This window comes from Garra rufa, chromosome 24 (assembly GCF_049309525.1).
Source record: "Garra rufa chromosome 24, GarRuf1.0, whole genome shotgun sequence".
Lineage (NCBI taxonomy): Eukaryota > Metazoa > Chordata > Actinopteri > Cypriniformes > Cyprinidae > Garra > Garra rufa.
This window is the reverse complement of record NC_133384.1, coordinates 32115104-32131942: the sequence shown is the minus strand read 5'-3', so window position 1 is coordinate 32131942 and position 16839 is coordinate 32115104. Positions and strand designations below refer to the sequence as shown.

At 34.6% G+C, this 16839-nt stretch overlaps 1 protein-coding gene across 1 annotated transcript in view; it reads left to right on the top strand.

Moving 5' to 3' along the window:
• Nucleotides 1–10778, top strand: part of agap3 (ArfGAP with GTPase domain, ankyrin repeat and PH domain 3) — a 126374-nt gene extending 115596 nt beyond the window's left edge. The window contains 2 exon segments of the mRNA XM_073830603.1: nt 4096–4351; nt 5914–10778. Coding sequence (XP_073686704.1) covers nt 4096–4351; nt 5914–6129 — 472 coding nt within the window. The 3' untranslated portion in view covers nt 6130–10778.
• The last annotated feature ends 6061 nt before the right edge of the window (nt 10779–16839 follow it).

Below are 16839 nucleotides of genomic sequence, written 5' to 3'. Positions count from 1 at the left end.
CTATAAATGATCACAACCGAGGAAAGAAGGGTCTTATCTAGCAAAACGATGGCTTATTTTCTAAAAAAAAAAAAAAAAAAAAATGTATATACTTTTTAACCTCAAATGCTCGTCTTGTCTAGCTCGGCAAGACGAGTATTTGAGATTAAAAAGTATATAAATTGTAAAAGTTTTTTAGAAAATAACCCATCGTTTTGCTAGATTGACCCTTCTTCCTTGGCTGGGATCATTTAGAGCCCTTTGAAGCTGCATTTAACTGCATTTTGGAAGTTCAAACTCAGTGGGAACAATAGAAGTCCATTATATGGAGAGAAATCCTGAAATGTTTTCCTCAAAAAACATAATTTCCTTACGACTGAAGAAAGACAGACATGAACATCTTGGGTTTTTTGTGGTTGTAATACCATGAGCACGGTTGTGACGTTCAAGTTCGTCCATTGGTTTTTGAGGATAATAAAGGGGCGTGGCTTCATTTACACTCCCATCGTACCGCCAATCACTGCTGCTGTAAGTTTAATTAAGTGTAAGTTTTAGTTTTTGGCTTTACATTAATAACATTGTGTCGTGTTGATATTTAGTGCTCATGTTGCTGTGTTTTGCGATTATTATGCACAGCTGTCATAAAACATTGTCTTTGCATCATTAAGGTTGATATAGATCATTAAATTGTGAAAGAGTCACAGTCACAATTCAGTCAAAAGAATATCAGTATGCAAATTTGCAATGACTCACATGATAGTAGTAATTTTAATCTTAAATCTTTTCAAATGTATAAAGTTTACAGAAATCAAGAAGTGAATAGCATCTAAGATTAAAATTATCTACGAAACAAAAATTATTTATATTATAATGTTTTTATGTATTGGAATATTATATTTTATATATTATACAGGCATTAAATTAAAAATAAAATACAAATATAAATAGTTGAATTGGAATGTGGATCCTAAAAATTATCCTAAAAAATAACTATTTTATTTTAGCTTTTTTAAATATTATTATTATTATATTTTTGTATTTTTTTTACTTTACAAGTTGATTTTATTTAGTTTTTTTTTGTTGTTGTTAATATATTTTATTTGATTTTTAATATGGACCTTTATTATATTTTTTTATTTTACAGTCAAAGTGAATGTGGATCCTGAAAAAGATCCTTAAAAATATATTTTTATCTTGCAGTCAAAATAAAAAATTAAAATAAAATACTAAAATAAAATGCTTTTTATTTTATTTTGAAAATAGACGAGACCAATTTGCAATTTAAGTAAAAAATTAGTTAATTTTATTTTACCAATGTATTTTTTTACTTACAATATTTTTTATTTCATTTTGAATATGGACAGATACCATATAGCTTCAAAATTCCAAAATATTTTATTTTATATATAAAAAGTTCTGTGGGGTAATTGTGTACTTGTATGTAATATTTTATATATAAAAATGTGATATTATATTAGATATTATGTTAAATTCGTATCGATTTTATTGTCCAAATATAAAAATGTAAATGTTCAAAATATATGAAAAACATTTTATTGAATTTATTAATATTTATTACATTATAATAATGTAATATTTCATGTATAGTTACAATCTAAGTTTATATTTTATATATAATATAAACATGAAATACTTCTCATTAAACAATATATTTGAATCAATATATTTTTATTGAATTTCCAGCTTTATCTACATCTGTCTATATGTTTTATATATATATATATATATATATATATATATATATATATATATATATATATATTTGTTAGTCTGTAAATGTACTTTACATAAAATATATGAAATCTGTAGTATTAGTTGAATGAATTACTTAACTTTTTAATGATGAAGAAAAATCTATGTACGAAGAATATTAGCACAGTGATGCCTATACAGTATATAGACTTGCAAGTGTATTTTTCATTAAGAATAACTCAATGCAGCCTCTCCATTCTGATCTACACTGTAGCTGTCATTATTTGTGTGATTTCTCTCTATCATCTTGTTGGTTGTTGTCATCAACACTAGCGCTGTGGTTCTGGTGACGGAGTCTTTGTGAAGTCTCATCCCCGGGGAAACCCTCACCCGCCATCTCTCCAGACTCTCTTTACCTCTATCAGCTCTCTCTCACTCAGTCTCTTCTGTGTGTCACTCACCCCGGCGAGGCAAACAACAGCTCCTTTCTGCTCCCCTTATCACCCGCCGCACGGGGTCAGCGGGTCAGACGGCCACTGAGCATGCTCAGATCCGCTGGTATCGATTTTAATTTAGCGCCGTAGCCCTCGCCATCGCCGTGAATGCCAGCCGAAGAGAGGAGCGGGGGCGGCCGGGTGATAGAGAGGGACAGATAGAAGTCTGCTGCGCGCTCAAGTTGGACTCCATTCTCTCGTCCGAGTGTGTCTCTTTCAGCCCTTTTCTTTGGGCCTTCGATCTGGCGGGCTGCCGGCGGCCCCCTAGAGGGTTGAGGGGCCAGTGTTGAGAGGGCCTCCTTTGTGGGGATTCACCGGGCAGGACTGACAACACTGACAGCGCCGATAAAAAACACGGCTTCCCCCCCAAACGCACACACTCCTGTATTGTCCACGATAGACATGCTGTTCACAATGTGTAACCTTTCGATAGCCAGACAGACTTTAACCCTCTAGATCCTGATGGAAAAGTGCTCCAAAGGAAGTTAAGGCTGAGGATGAGTGATTTGTACATTTAACCTGCTTCCCTTGTGACCTCTGTCATAATCACAACTGAATTACTCTTTCTGGACTAAAGATATGATTATGGCAGAAATACTGACTCTGCTGGGATTGTCATATATTCATAAGTCACAAGGTTTATCTAGTGTATCAAAGTCATGTTTAACCAGTGGTTGTCAAAGTGGGAGGAAGACTGGAAGTGATGAGACATGGGTTTAATAGTAGTTTTTAATTAGCAAATGTTTATATATATATATATATATATATATATATAATTGTAAAAAAGATGCCTTTATTGTTTGTAACATGATTTTTATTGTGTAGTTCATAAAAAATGTTTAAAACATTTTTAAAAATCGTGAAAGTAGAATATATAATATAATATAATATAATATAATATATAAAAATGAATATTTACACACATATTTAGGAATTGAATAAATAAAATAAATGAAGACATGGATTGCATAGTTGTTTTTAATCAATAAATGTAATAAAAAAAGAAAATGTATTATTTTAGAGAATATTATTATAAAGTATTTAATGGAAATATAAAATATAAATAATATATCTAGCTTTAAATAGTCAGCCCTATACACATATATCCTTGAAAATTGTTAAATAATGAATAATATAATATTATTATTGTATATTAACATTAACATATATATAACATTAACGTAACACTATATATGCTGTACTTTATACAGTACTACTCTATAAATTAGATTTATTTTTGTATTAAATTGTTGTTTTTACCAAACGAATTAAAACAGATTTAAAATCTTGAAAATAATGTAATTAGTTAAGTATTTTTATTATTAATTAATGAAAATTAAGTTCCACAGTTGTTTTTAATCAATAAATGTAATAAAATGAAGAAAATGTATAGATTATTAATTATTTATATTTATAATACAAAACCTAATAAAACTAAGAAGCAATATTTTTACCAAAATATTTCAAAAGTTGTTGTTTTTTTAAACATACACTATATATGCTATACTATATACAATACCACACTATACATTTTAATAATTTTTATTATTTATTTATTTAGGAATTGTCATTTCTACCATAAGAACAAAAACAGAATTAAAATCTTGGGGGGGGGGAATATTTTAATTAATTAATTAAAGAAGACATGGGTTCCATAGTTGTTTTTAATCAATAAATGTAATAAAAGGAAATAAAATGTATAGATTAAATCAAAATTGATATAACGAGACAGAATATTTACTCGCATATATTTTTACCAAAATATTTCAAAATGTGGATTTTATGAAATTATTTCGTTGATTGAGACTTGCGGTTTTAGCTAACAGAATGACCACTGAAAAACAAAACCGCAATTTTACAAGAATTAAAAACACCTAATGTTGAGCTCTGTTTGTGTCCTCATTCTCAGGGAAGAGAAGGAGCGCTGGATCCGGGCGAAGTACGAGCAGAAGCTGTTCCTGGTGGGTCTTCCTCAGTCCGACGTGCCGCTGGGACAGCAGCTCCTGCGGGCCGTGGTGGAGGACGACCTGAGGCTAGTGGTTCTCCTGCTGGCCCACGGCACCAAGGAAGAGGTCAACGAGACGTACGGGGACGGTGACGGACGCACTGCTCTTCATCTGTCCTGTGCCATGGCTAACGTGGTTATCACGCAGCTGCTCATCTGGGTAAAAAAAAAACTAAATATTTACAAATAATTTACCCCCTTGTCATCCAAGATGTTCATGTCTTTTTTCTTCAGTCATAAAGAAATGATGTTCTTTGAGGAAAACATTTCAGGATTTCTCTCCATATAGTGGACTTCAGTGGTGCCCGCGAGTTTGAACTTTCAAAATGCAGTTTAAATGCAGCTTCGAAGGGCTCTAAACGATCCCAGGCGAGGAAGAAGGGTCTTATCTAGTGAAACAATCATCGACTCTGTGTATTCCGGTTCATGACAGTTAGGGTATGTCAAAAAACTCCCATCTCATTTTCTTCTCCGAATTTAAAATTGTCCTACATTGCTGTTTTACCTTTTTATCGTAAAGGGCGTTTGATGATCTTTGCACGTTCACTTTGTAAACACTGGGTCGTTACTTGTGCAGCGATGTAGGATGATTTTTAAGTTGGAGAAGATGAGATGGGAGTTTTTTGACCTACCCTAACTGTCTTGAACTGGAATACACAGAGTACACACAGAGCTAGACAAGACGAGCATTTGTATTATGCAGTTCTGACTTTTTTTCTCAGAATTTAGAGATATAAAGTCACAATTGTGAGTTAAGTCAAAACTTTTCAGACTTTCTGTAGTTTTTATAGTTTATACCTCGCAATTCAGACTTTTTTTCTCATAATTACGAGTTTATATCTCACAATTCTGACTTCTCTCACGAATATGTATTCTGCAATTCTGACTTTTCCCCATAAATTTGTATCACTATTGTATTACTATTGTAATTTTTCGACATACCCTAACTGTCTTGAACTGGAATACGCAGAGCTAGACAAGGCGAGCATTTGACTTTTATACATATATAAATATATATCTCCCAGTCCTAACTTTTTTCTCACAAATTTGTCTCCCAATATTTGGACTTTTGAGTTTATAATCTCGCAATTCTGACTTTTTTTCCCCACAAATTTGTATTCCGCATTTCTGACTTTTTTCTCATCCTGACCTTTTTCTCACAAATTTGTCTCTCATACTTCAACATTTTTTCTCGCAATTACGAGTTTATAATTCGTAATTCTAACTTCTTTTCTCACAAATTTGTGTTCCTCAGTTCTGACTTTTTCCCACAAATTTGTATCACAATTCCGACTTTTTGAAGTTAGAGGAGAAAATGAGATGGGATTTTTTTTTTTGACATACCCTTTCCTGAACCGGAATACACAGAATACAGAGCTAGACAAGACGAGCATTTGAGGTTAAAAAGTATACAAATTGTCTTTTTTTTTTTTTTTAAATAACATTGTTTGGCTAGATAAGACCCTTCTTCCTCTTCTGTGATCGTTTATAGAGCCCTTTAAAGCTGCATTTAAACTGCATTTTGGAAATTCAAACTCACAGGCACCATAGAAGTCCATTATATGGAGAGAAATCCTGAAATGTTTTCCTCAAAAAACATAATTTTTTTATGACTGAAGAAAGAAAGACATGAACATCTTAGATACAAGAGGGGTGAGTAAATTATCTCAAAATTTTTGTTCTGGAAGTGACCTTCTCCTTTAATCTCATCCTCTGTTTCAGTATGGTGTGGACGTGAAGAGTCGCGACGCCCGTGGTCAGACGCCCCTGTCCTACGCCCAGCGAGCAGGAAGTCAGGAATGCGTGGACATCCTCATCCAACATGGCTGCCCCGGCGAGGGCAGTGGCGGACTGTCGACCCCCACGGCCACCCGGCACAATCCCAACATCAACAACAACGCTCAATGCGAGCTGAACCGTAGTGTTAGCATCATGTGATCGTGGCCCCGCAGTGTCTCTAGTGTCTCTTCTCAGAGCGTCCATGTTGATGTTCCCATAGATGCTGCTCTCGTTAAATGCCATCGTTTCCCTCAGCCGTACGTCTTTATTAGGAAACTGTGCGTAGTGCCACACGTGTCATGTAAACCCATTACCCCATGACGACTTCCTGTGACTAATGTTAGCGTACAGCGAGAATTAGCAGTGTTAACATTATCAGTGCGTGTTATTTTTAAGCTGAAGAAAATTACGTTTTTAAGGATCCTTTCTTTTGTGTGTGTGTATAGAACAAAAAAACGAAAAGATGGGCAACAGGTTTTAAACAGAGTAAGTTGTATTTTTAAGGTGCATCGTTTAGAAACAATCTGACGATAGTAATGGATCCTCCACGTTGTGCCCATGCGTTTTTGTCCATCGGAACATTCAATTATGTTTTTACAAGGAAAATTCTCTTACTCCGAACACAAAAAAAAAGGTGTTTTGAAAAATTTTGGTAACCAAAGAGTTTTGGTTCCCATTGACTTCCATTGTATTTTTTGTCGATGTAATTGAAGTCAATTGGAACCGAAACTTTTTGGTCACCAACATTCTTCAAAATATGTTTTTTATTTTCCACAGACCAAATTAAGTCATATGGGAATGACATGAGGCGGAGTAAATAGTGACAGAAATTTCATTTAATTTTTGGGTGAAGTATTCCATTGAATCAGCGATTTTGGTGAAACCTGTCAAGAACATGTCTGCATATTTCACCCGCAAGTCAAAAGAAAAGAAAATAGCTTTACTACTTTAAGGTTTTTAAGGTTTAAGTAAGTGTCAGAAAAATTGTTTAATCACTACAAAATACTATATCAACCCTGTTTCCACCACTGAAGTCAATATTGTGAGATTTAAACTAATAATTCTGACTTTTTTCTCAGAATTTTGAGATATAAACTCGCAATTGTGAGTTAGAAAGTCAAAACTTTTTTTTACTTTTTTTCCCTCACAATTACGAGTTTATATCTCACAATTCTGACTTTTTGTCTCGCAGTTATGAGTTTATATCTCGCAATTCAGAAAATTTTTCTTACAAAGTTGTATCTCACAATTGTGACTTTTTTCTCGTAATGCCAAGTTTATATCTCGTAATTCAGAATTTTTTTTCACAAAATTGTATCTCACAATTCTGACTTTTTTTCTTGCAATTGCGAGTTTTTATGGCATTATTCTGACTTTTTCTCACAAATTTGTATCTCACAATTCAGATTTTTTTTCAGCGCAATTACGAGTATATATCTGCCACTTTTTTTCTTGCAAATTTGTATCTCACAATTCAGATTTTTTTTTTACAAATTTGTATCTCGCAATTCTGACTTTTTTGTGCAATTACAAGTTTGTACTGTGTTACTTTGACTTTTTCTCGCAAATTTTTATCTCACAATTCTGACATTTGTTATTGCAATTACAAGTATATATCTACCAATTTAGACTAATTTGTCTCTCGCATTTCAGATTTTTTTTTTTGCAGATTTGTATCTTGCAATTCTGTCTTTTTTCTTGCAAATTTGTATCTCGCAATTCTGAGGGTTTTTTTGCTCACAAATTTGTATCTTGCAATTCAGATTTTTTTTTTTGCAAATTTGTATCTCGCAATTCAGTTTTTTTTTCTCGCAAATTTGTATCTCGCAATTCTGACTTTTTCCTTGCAATTACAAGTTTATATCTAGCAATTCTGACTTATTTTCTCACAGACTTGTATCTTGCAATTCTGACTTTTTTCTCTGCAATTACAAGTTCATATCTTGTAGTTCTGACTGTTCTCACAAATTTGTATCTCACAATTCTTTTTTTCTCGCAATTGCGAGTTTATATATCACAATTCTGAGGACAAAAAGTGAGTAGTGAGATAAAAAGTCAAAAGATTTTATTCAGTGGCGGAAATGGGCTTCCATAACATACTGTATTACAATAATAAAAAATTATATTAAAAGAAATAAACAGTAAAATATGTATTGAGAATTGAAAAAAAAAATCCAGATGCATACATTTTGATGAAAAAAAAATCCCAATGCAAAAAACAAAAACAAAAAAAAATTAATATTCCTTAATTTTTAAATGCTAATAAATATATTTTCAATTATTTTTAGACTTTGGGTGACCTGGACATGTTCTTGTTGATATCTATATCCATAAATGCTTCATTAAATTCAACCTAATCACGATTCTTTAGATTTATGCTAAAAACCAGACATTTAAGTGCTTATTTCACTCAAACTTCACCACCGTTGTGCCCTTGAACGAGCTCAAAAACACTAAGGCTGCTGGGTAAAGCATTACCATTTGTAGCATCAGTGCAATATAACCAAACCCAAATCATCCTACTCATAGCTATTTTACACTTAGCCTTTACGTGATTGTCTTGGAAAGGCTTGATTACCTGACGAATACTGTGTTATTACGGATGCCTTGTGCGAATCATTTCTGGACCGGTCTGAAGTGGTCTTAACAGTTCGTCACCGACGTCCCTCTCCTGCCTAATGACAGATCCATCGAGTAGCAGCGGACGGTACCGACCCGCTCGATTACGGAAATAAGACGCTCTCGCCACCAACTCCCTTGTTACGAGTCTAATGACCTCCACACTTGTGACCGTGTGGCTGTTTTTGTATCCATTAGAATGCAGGCGTGTTTGATGGGATGCTGATGTGGATTATGTACAGATGTGTGTATAAAATAGCTTTTCCTGCTCCCTCTTGCAGCTAGCTGTGTGTCGTGCGGGCAATTTCTGGATGAGATGGCCGTTATGTACCCATCTGAAACCTATCAGCCTTAACCCTCGTTTGCTAGTGTGTACGCCGTCAACTTTTACTTGAATTCTCATGATTACAACTTAATTAATATTTGGCACATGTGAGTTAAAGGGATAGTTCACCCAAAAATGAAAATTTGATGTTTATCTGCTTACCCCCAGGGCATCCAAGATGTAGGTGACTTTGTTTCCTCTGCAGAACACAAACGAAGATTTTTAACGAAAACCGGTGCAGTCTGCCAGCCAAATAATATGAGTGGATGGGCACCAAACCTTTAAAAGTAAACAAAAACATGCACAGACAAATCCAAATTACACCCTGCGGCTTGTGACGATACATTGATGTCCTAAGACACGAAACGATCGATTTTTGTGAGAAACTGAACAGTATTTATATCATTTTTTACCTTTGATACACAGCCACGTCCATCTCTCCTGAGCACGAGTTTAGCATTCGGCTCGTTACACGAGTACGCGCTCTAGCGTAGAATACGCAAACGCCGGAAGCGATCTGTCGCATGAATACAACACTCATTGTTTACACAGAGCACAGAGATTACAGCAGCTATTCAAAATGGTAATTACTTGCGCTTATCCTGATTGTTCAAACCGATTTAAAGCTAATAGATTACGTTTGCTTGCGCAAACTCATCCGGGACTTTTCACTGATTTCCCCTTACGACGTTTGCGTATTCTACGCTAGAGCGCGTTCACATGTGACGTGACTGATGCCAAACTCGTGCTCATGACAGATGGACGTGGCTGTGTATCAAAGGTAAAAAAATGTTATAAATACTGTTCAGTTTCTCGCAAAAAACGATCGTTTCGTGTCTTAGGACATCAATGTATCGTCACGAGCCGCAGGGTGTAATTTGGATTTGTCTGTGCATGTTTTTGTTTACTTTTAAAGGTTTGGTGCCCATCCACATCCATGATATGGCTGGCAGACTGCACCGGTTTTCGTTAAAAATCTTCGTTTGTGTTTTTCTGAAGAAACAAAGTCACCTACTTCTTGGATGCCCTGGGGGTAAGCAGATAAACATCAAATTTTCATTTTTGGGTGAACTATCCCTTTATAGGGAATGCGGTAAAGCAAGAGGGAGATGTTTATCCTCTTTAAATGAGTCCTTACCAGACAGTATTTTAAGTTTACATGTTTTTTTGTTTTTTTTTTAGATGTTTTACCTTTTAGGTACATTTAATTTCTTATTCGAGTCTGATTTGTACATGCAAGCTTTATGAGGCTTTTAAAGTCTGTGGTTAGTATTTTAAACCTGTTTTAATTCTGGAAGCTCATTCTCAAACAACATGCATGGAAAGACTACATAAAGTGAACATGTATCAACATTACGGCCATTTTTTTTTTTTTTAAATATACATTGAGTTTGGGCTCCTGTTTATGACGTGAGGTTACTAAGATGAGCTTTTGGGAATATGGCATTATTAAACACTCGCCTGTGATTCCTGCGACTGCCAGGTTATTGAACGCTGGGATGCACCCGTAAAGCTCCTCGAGTAGCCGTATAGCAGAGAGAAGCACCGAGTTGTTTTTTTAAGTTGTTTTTGGTACCTGGTTTTGGGTCTCAATGTGTCCACATTGTCTGGCCATTAAGGTACTTTGTGTATTATATGTACATTTGACATATTTATAAAAGCAAGATGTAAATAATTCCTTTTGTTGTTGCTTTTATTGAGCTGTTTGATAACTTTTTTGTTATTTCTTTTCATTTGCCATTGTTTTTAAATGCTCCTTCCGAATGTGACGGAGCCCTTTCATGAGAGTTAGCTGTTGTGTGATTGGATGCTTGGCTGGCTATTGACATAATAAACACTCCAATAAAATGATTTATACCATGAATGCTTAGAAATCTTTTCATTCATTCCTTTATTGTAAGAAAATGTATGCCTAAGACTGTCAAAATGTCTTATATTGTGTTTTCTCAACTCTTTTCTAAACACATGATCATTAGAAACCATGACATTTCATTATTTAAAAGGATATTTATTATTTTAGCTTATAGTTCATATTACTGGGTTCTTATAATAAGCAATATTCCTAAAGAGGAACTTGAAAAGTCCTTAAATTATTGATAGACAATGCATCTATGAAATAAGTGTTTAATTTTTTCAATAAGCACATTTATTTTAATGTCAATAAACTTGTGAGCTAAGCCAGTAGTAGTACTGACAATGTCTTGTGAACATGGCTGAATATGTGAAAAGAGGAACAGATGAACCAAATAAATTAAGTCATTTATGCTGGAACCAGTCCAATTGATTCAAACTCATGACTTCAATCATTCATTTAATGCAATTAAGCAATTACATAAATATATACTATATTATATTATAATAAATAGTGTCGCCAATATGGCGATTGATGACGCGCCATGAAAACCTATATCTAGTGTAGTCAAGTTGACTAATTAGCTTTTAAATAGCATGTTTTGTACATGTGTACATATTTTGTCTGAATATGAAAATATGAATATCATCTTTTACTTCATTTTAGAGCGCTGCAGTACCCTGTTGGAAAAAAAAAAGTTAGGTTTTGATGCTATGCTGGTTTAAGATGGTCCTTTGCTGGTTTATGCTGGTCCTTGACTAACAACATGACCAGCTAAGGACCAGCATTGGTATTTTTTAGGCTGAATTGGAAGTTAGCATTCCTCCAGTTCCCTCAATTAAAAAAATAATTTTTCCATAGGCCTTTGGATTATTGCAGAAAGTATGCTCCATGAAGAACAAATGTTTATGAATCTTGCACTTATTTGTTCATCATAAGTTTCACAAAATAAAACTTTAATTAATATGAATCTTAAATACATTAGCCAAAAGCAGTCAAACATGTCAACCCCACAACTAAATTTATTTAAAACATAATGGTTGACAGTAAAATGATGGCATCTGTATTCTTCCTGGAAGAGTTTAAATGCCCATTTGCGCTGAAAGCTAGTTTTGTTTACATATTAGCATTTAGATGCTCAGCTCAAAGCTACCAGACATGGACTAAAAGCCCGAAAAAGTCAATTTTGCTTTCATAGGCTGTTTAATTGTCATTTTATGTTTCCTTTCCTCGCATTCTCTCAATCTTGCGTTTATCACTTGTTCTTTCTTTCCCGTCCTTGTTTGGATTCTCCGCGTCTCTCTCTCGGCTCGCTCTTCTCAGTGCGTTAATTTGCCTGAGAATGCATTAGCTGTAATGAGAGCTGAAGGCCGAGGGAATCCTCCAGGGTTCCATTAATCATGGCCCCTCAGACAGCCAACCTTGATTACAAGTGGCAAGAAATTCATTAGAGCCGCGCCTCTGACAACTTTTATCTCCGCCACTAGCTCTGACTCATTAGGCAGCCAAATTAAGGCTATGATGGCACTGATGAAATTCATCGCTTGTTTATCCTGTGTGATTTGATGCATCTGCCCATACATCAGCGGCGTGGGCGTCCACCAGACACTCCCCAGGATTCAGGCCTCGCGCTTCCCGTCCCTCCTCTTCGAAGACTCGGCCGCCGACGCTACCGCGGTCCCTCCGCTTCCGCCGAAGAACGGGAATAGCCGGTACCTTGCGCTTCCTAACGATCCGTTAATGAAACAAATGCTCGGATATCAATTAAACAATTAATCTGATTGTCATAATGAGAGTGTTCCGCTCTTGACAAGCTGTGCTGGTATTCCCATCACCGCATCCTCGGAACAGCACCTTGTGGAATATCTCTGTAGGCTATTTGGTTTTGCGATTCATATTTTTTTTTTGTGGCGGTGCTATAATAATTAAAGCTAGTATAATTGGTATAATGAGAATGCTAATTAGCAGAGTCTCTAAATGAGGGGATATGTAAATGCAACAGCTCATAGGCATTTACCACTAGCGGTTACTGGAGGCTGAAGCAATTAACTTACACACTCGTGTCAGAGCGACATGCTGACAATACAAGTCAAGAAAGTTCAGAGATTCCTCATTAGTTTATGAGATTGTTTTCTCCGTGCATAATTTATGGGATTGTTTTGGGGAATTGTGTTTTGTGCTTTAAGTGAGCTCGTTTTGTCAAATAAAAACAATTAGGTTTAAATGTAAAGGCGTGAGCTCTGCAACAGGTTGAGCTGGTGTCTTTCAGAAGGTCATTGTGCATCATTGTGTTTCTCAAGGGTGTGGATTCACATCTCAGTGTTGCTTTCGTCCTCTCTATTAGCACTTATGAGAGAAAACAGTTGCTGGTGTGTCATACATCATGGTACGTTACACTTGGCATCCTGTTGCTGTTTCTAGTCAGTTATGTCCACACTGGTCGTGCCTAATTCCAGTAGCGCATATGCCAGAATCATAGTTGTCAGGGCTGTTTCTTTCAACATGACATTACTGGTTGATAATGTCTTTGGTTTCAAATAGTACTTTGGTCAAATGAAGTCAGAAATCAGGTTACCTGTGTGTCAGTCATCAACCAGTTTGCAGGTGTGACTCCTGTATTGCGTTCACATATAACAGTGGTTTAGATTTAAATGCTGTTATGATTTCTAAAACTTCCAGTGTGCATATTGCCTAAATTAGATTTTCATTTAGAAAACCAACCTATACTGATCTAGTCATTTAATGCCGATTTCTTCTGGTAAAGCTGTAAAACCATAAACCATCTTAAATCCCAGCTCGGATAAGTTACCCTTTTAAAAATTTAATGGTGCAATTTATACGTTTTTTTAAATAGTTCACTTTAATATCAAAAACATTCTGTTCCTGCAGCACTGTTTAATTTTAGTCTCCATTTGCATATTTACATTAGTAAAAGGCATTATTTATCACTTTATTATTACTATATTTCTAGCTCAAGTTTCTGGTTATTTCATGCATCATACAACATATGTGACTCTAGACCAACTAGTCAAAAGGGTTAATTTTTTAAAATTAAAATGTATACATCATCTGAAAGCTGAATAAATAATTATAAGAAAGCTTTCCATTTATGTATGGTTTGTTAGAATAGGACAGTATTTGGCCCAGATACAACTATTTGAAAATCTGGAATCTAAAATAAAAAAATCTAAATATTGAGAAAATCGCCCTTTAAAGTAGTCCAAATTAAGTTCCTAGCAATGCATATTACTAATCAAAAATTAAGTTCTGATTTATTTACGTTGGGAAATTTACTAAATATTTTCATGGATCTTTAAATTATATCCTAATGATTTTTGGCATTAATGAAAAATCCATAATTTTGACCCATACAATGTATTTTTGGGTATTTCTACAAATATAACCATGCTACATAAGACTTTTAATAAATTAATAAGGTTTTGTGGTCCAGGGTCACAAATGAAGTCAGAAGTCAGCTTACCAGTGTGTCAATCATCAACCAGTTTGCAGGTGTGACTCCTGTATTGCGTTCACACACACAACAGTTTTAACTGGTGAGACCAGTTAAAACTAGCTGAAACCAGTGTAAATCCTAGCTGGGATAAGTAACCCTTTTGAAAATGTAATGTTGCAATTTATAAAGTTTGTTAAATAGTTCATACAACATACAGTATGTGACCCAGAACCACAAAACCAGTCACAAGGGTCACTTTTTATTAATTTACGGTAAGAAATTTACAAAATATCTTCATGAAACATGAAACATTTACTTAATATCCTAATGATTTTTGGCATAAAATAAAAATCGATAGTTTTGACTCATACAATGTATTGTTGGCTATTACAACAAATACCTGTGCTACTTAAGTTTTGTGGTCCAGGGTCACAGATGAAGTTAGGTTACCTGTGTGTCAATCATCAACTAGTTTGCAGGTGTGACTCCTGTACTGTGATTTACAGACACAACGGTGATTTAGATTTAAATGCTGTTATCATTTCTAACACTTCCAGTGTGTATATGGTCTAAATTATGTTTCTGCTTAGAAACATTGCTCCTGAATGTTTTCAAATGGATTTAAATTGAGTTTTCTACTGGTGAGACCAGTTAAAACTAGCTGAAACCATCAAAGACGTTCTGTTCCAGCAGCACTGTTTAATTTTAGTCTCCATTTGCATATTTACATTAGTGAAAGGCATTATTTATCACTTTATTATCACTATATATGTGACCCTAGACTACAAAACCAGTCAAAAGGGTTAATTTTTTGAAATTAAGATTAATACATCATCTGAAAGCTGAATAAATAATGATAAAAAATGCTTTCCATTTATGTACGGTTTGTTAGGATAGGACAATATTTGGCTGAGATACAACTATTTGAAAATCTGGAATCTGAGGGTGCAAAAAAATAAAAAAATTGAGAGAATCGCCTTTAAAGTTGCCCAAATGAAGTTCTTAGCAATGCAAATTACTAATCAAAAATATAGTTCTGATAGGAAATGTACTAAATATCTCCATGAAACATGATCTTTACTTAATATCCTAATGATTTTTGGCATAAAAGAAAAATAGATCATATTGTTGGCTATTTCTACAAATATAGTGCTACTTATGACAGGTTTGTGGTCCAGGGTCACATATATCTGGTCATTTCATGATGAAAAATGGAAAAAGGTGTCATTTTAATAACTAAAAATAACATTTATTAAACATTTTATGCTAATTATTTAATTATTTACTTATACACTACATTTTATAAATTTAACACTTTGTTTAACTACTTTTTAGTACATGCATTTAGGAATAGTTTAACATTGAATTTTCTCATTCACGTTATTTAGTTTTAATATTATACTCCTATATATACCTATATTATACATTACATTTCTATAGCTCGGACTTCATGGTGCTGGCAACGCCAAGGTCATGGGTTCGATTCCCACGGAACACATGCACTGATAAACTGTTTATCTTAAATGCAGTGTAAGTCGCTTTAGATAAACACATCTGCTTTCAGATGCCTGTATGCAAAGCAATTTTTCACCATCACTGTATATGTTGATGTAGTCTGTGAACAGACTGTAGTCACTGAATGAGACTCAACCCTAGAATGCGAAGAGAGAGAGAGAGAGAGAGAGAGAGAGAGAGAGAGAGAGAGAGAGAGAGAGAGAGAGAGAGAGAGAGAGAGAGAGAGAGAGAGAGAGAGAGAGACCCAGCGTGGTCTTTTGCTCTCTCCTGTAATGATTGATGTTGAAGTTCATTACAGTGTGTTGGATATGACCAGTGTAATAGAGCTCCATCACTCTCATCTGAGACAGCACGGCCTCCCAAAGAGAGACAAATGAGTCCCGTGCTCATTAACAAAAAAACCTCTCTCTCTTTCTCACACACACACACACACACACACACACACACACTCTCTCCCTCTCTTTAGATGATATGCACTGGTCATCATAGAGTCAAATGATTGTTGTCTGCTGGGTCAATGTCAGGCTTTCTCAATTATGTGTGGTTGTAAAATTATGCTTTCTGTTGTCTTTTGCAAATTCCCCTTTGATTATACAAGTAGGCCATTAAGTCACAGATATAGAGCAAATAAGCTAAGTACAGTCATGCACATTAAATGCATTTTTTTGAAAAATATATTGTAGCATGAAGGTTGTCATGCAGTTAATTTTCATGAAGAGCCTCAAAAAACTGAATCTTTCTTTTGGGATAAATAACGTTTTCACTGAATCAAATGCATTTTGTGTCAAGGCTAAACGGTTAGTTAAAGTTTCATGTCAACGTCATAAAAATATGAATGAATAGCAGCATAATTTGATGTTGAATGAAAATTTAGACCACAGATATCACATGTTTGGTCTTTTCTTCTGAAGAAGGCCAATAGAATCGATTCAGTCCAATAATGCTGAATTAAAGAGACGAGATGCGTAAGGCTCAAGCTTCATAGTGCTTCTGAAAAATAAAATAAAATAATCTATGTCCATTTTTAATAGAAGGATAATCATTTTAGCCCATGGACTCTTGATGCTGATGACAGATGTGCTCTATTACCTGCTCAAAATGCAT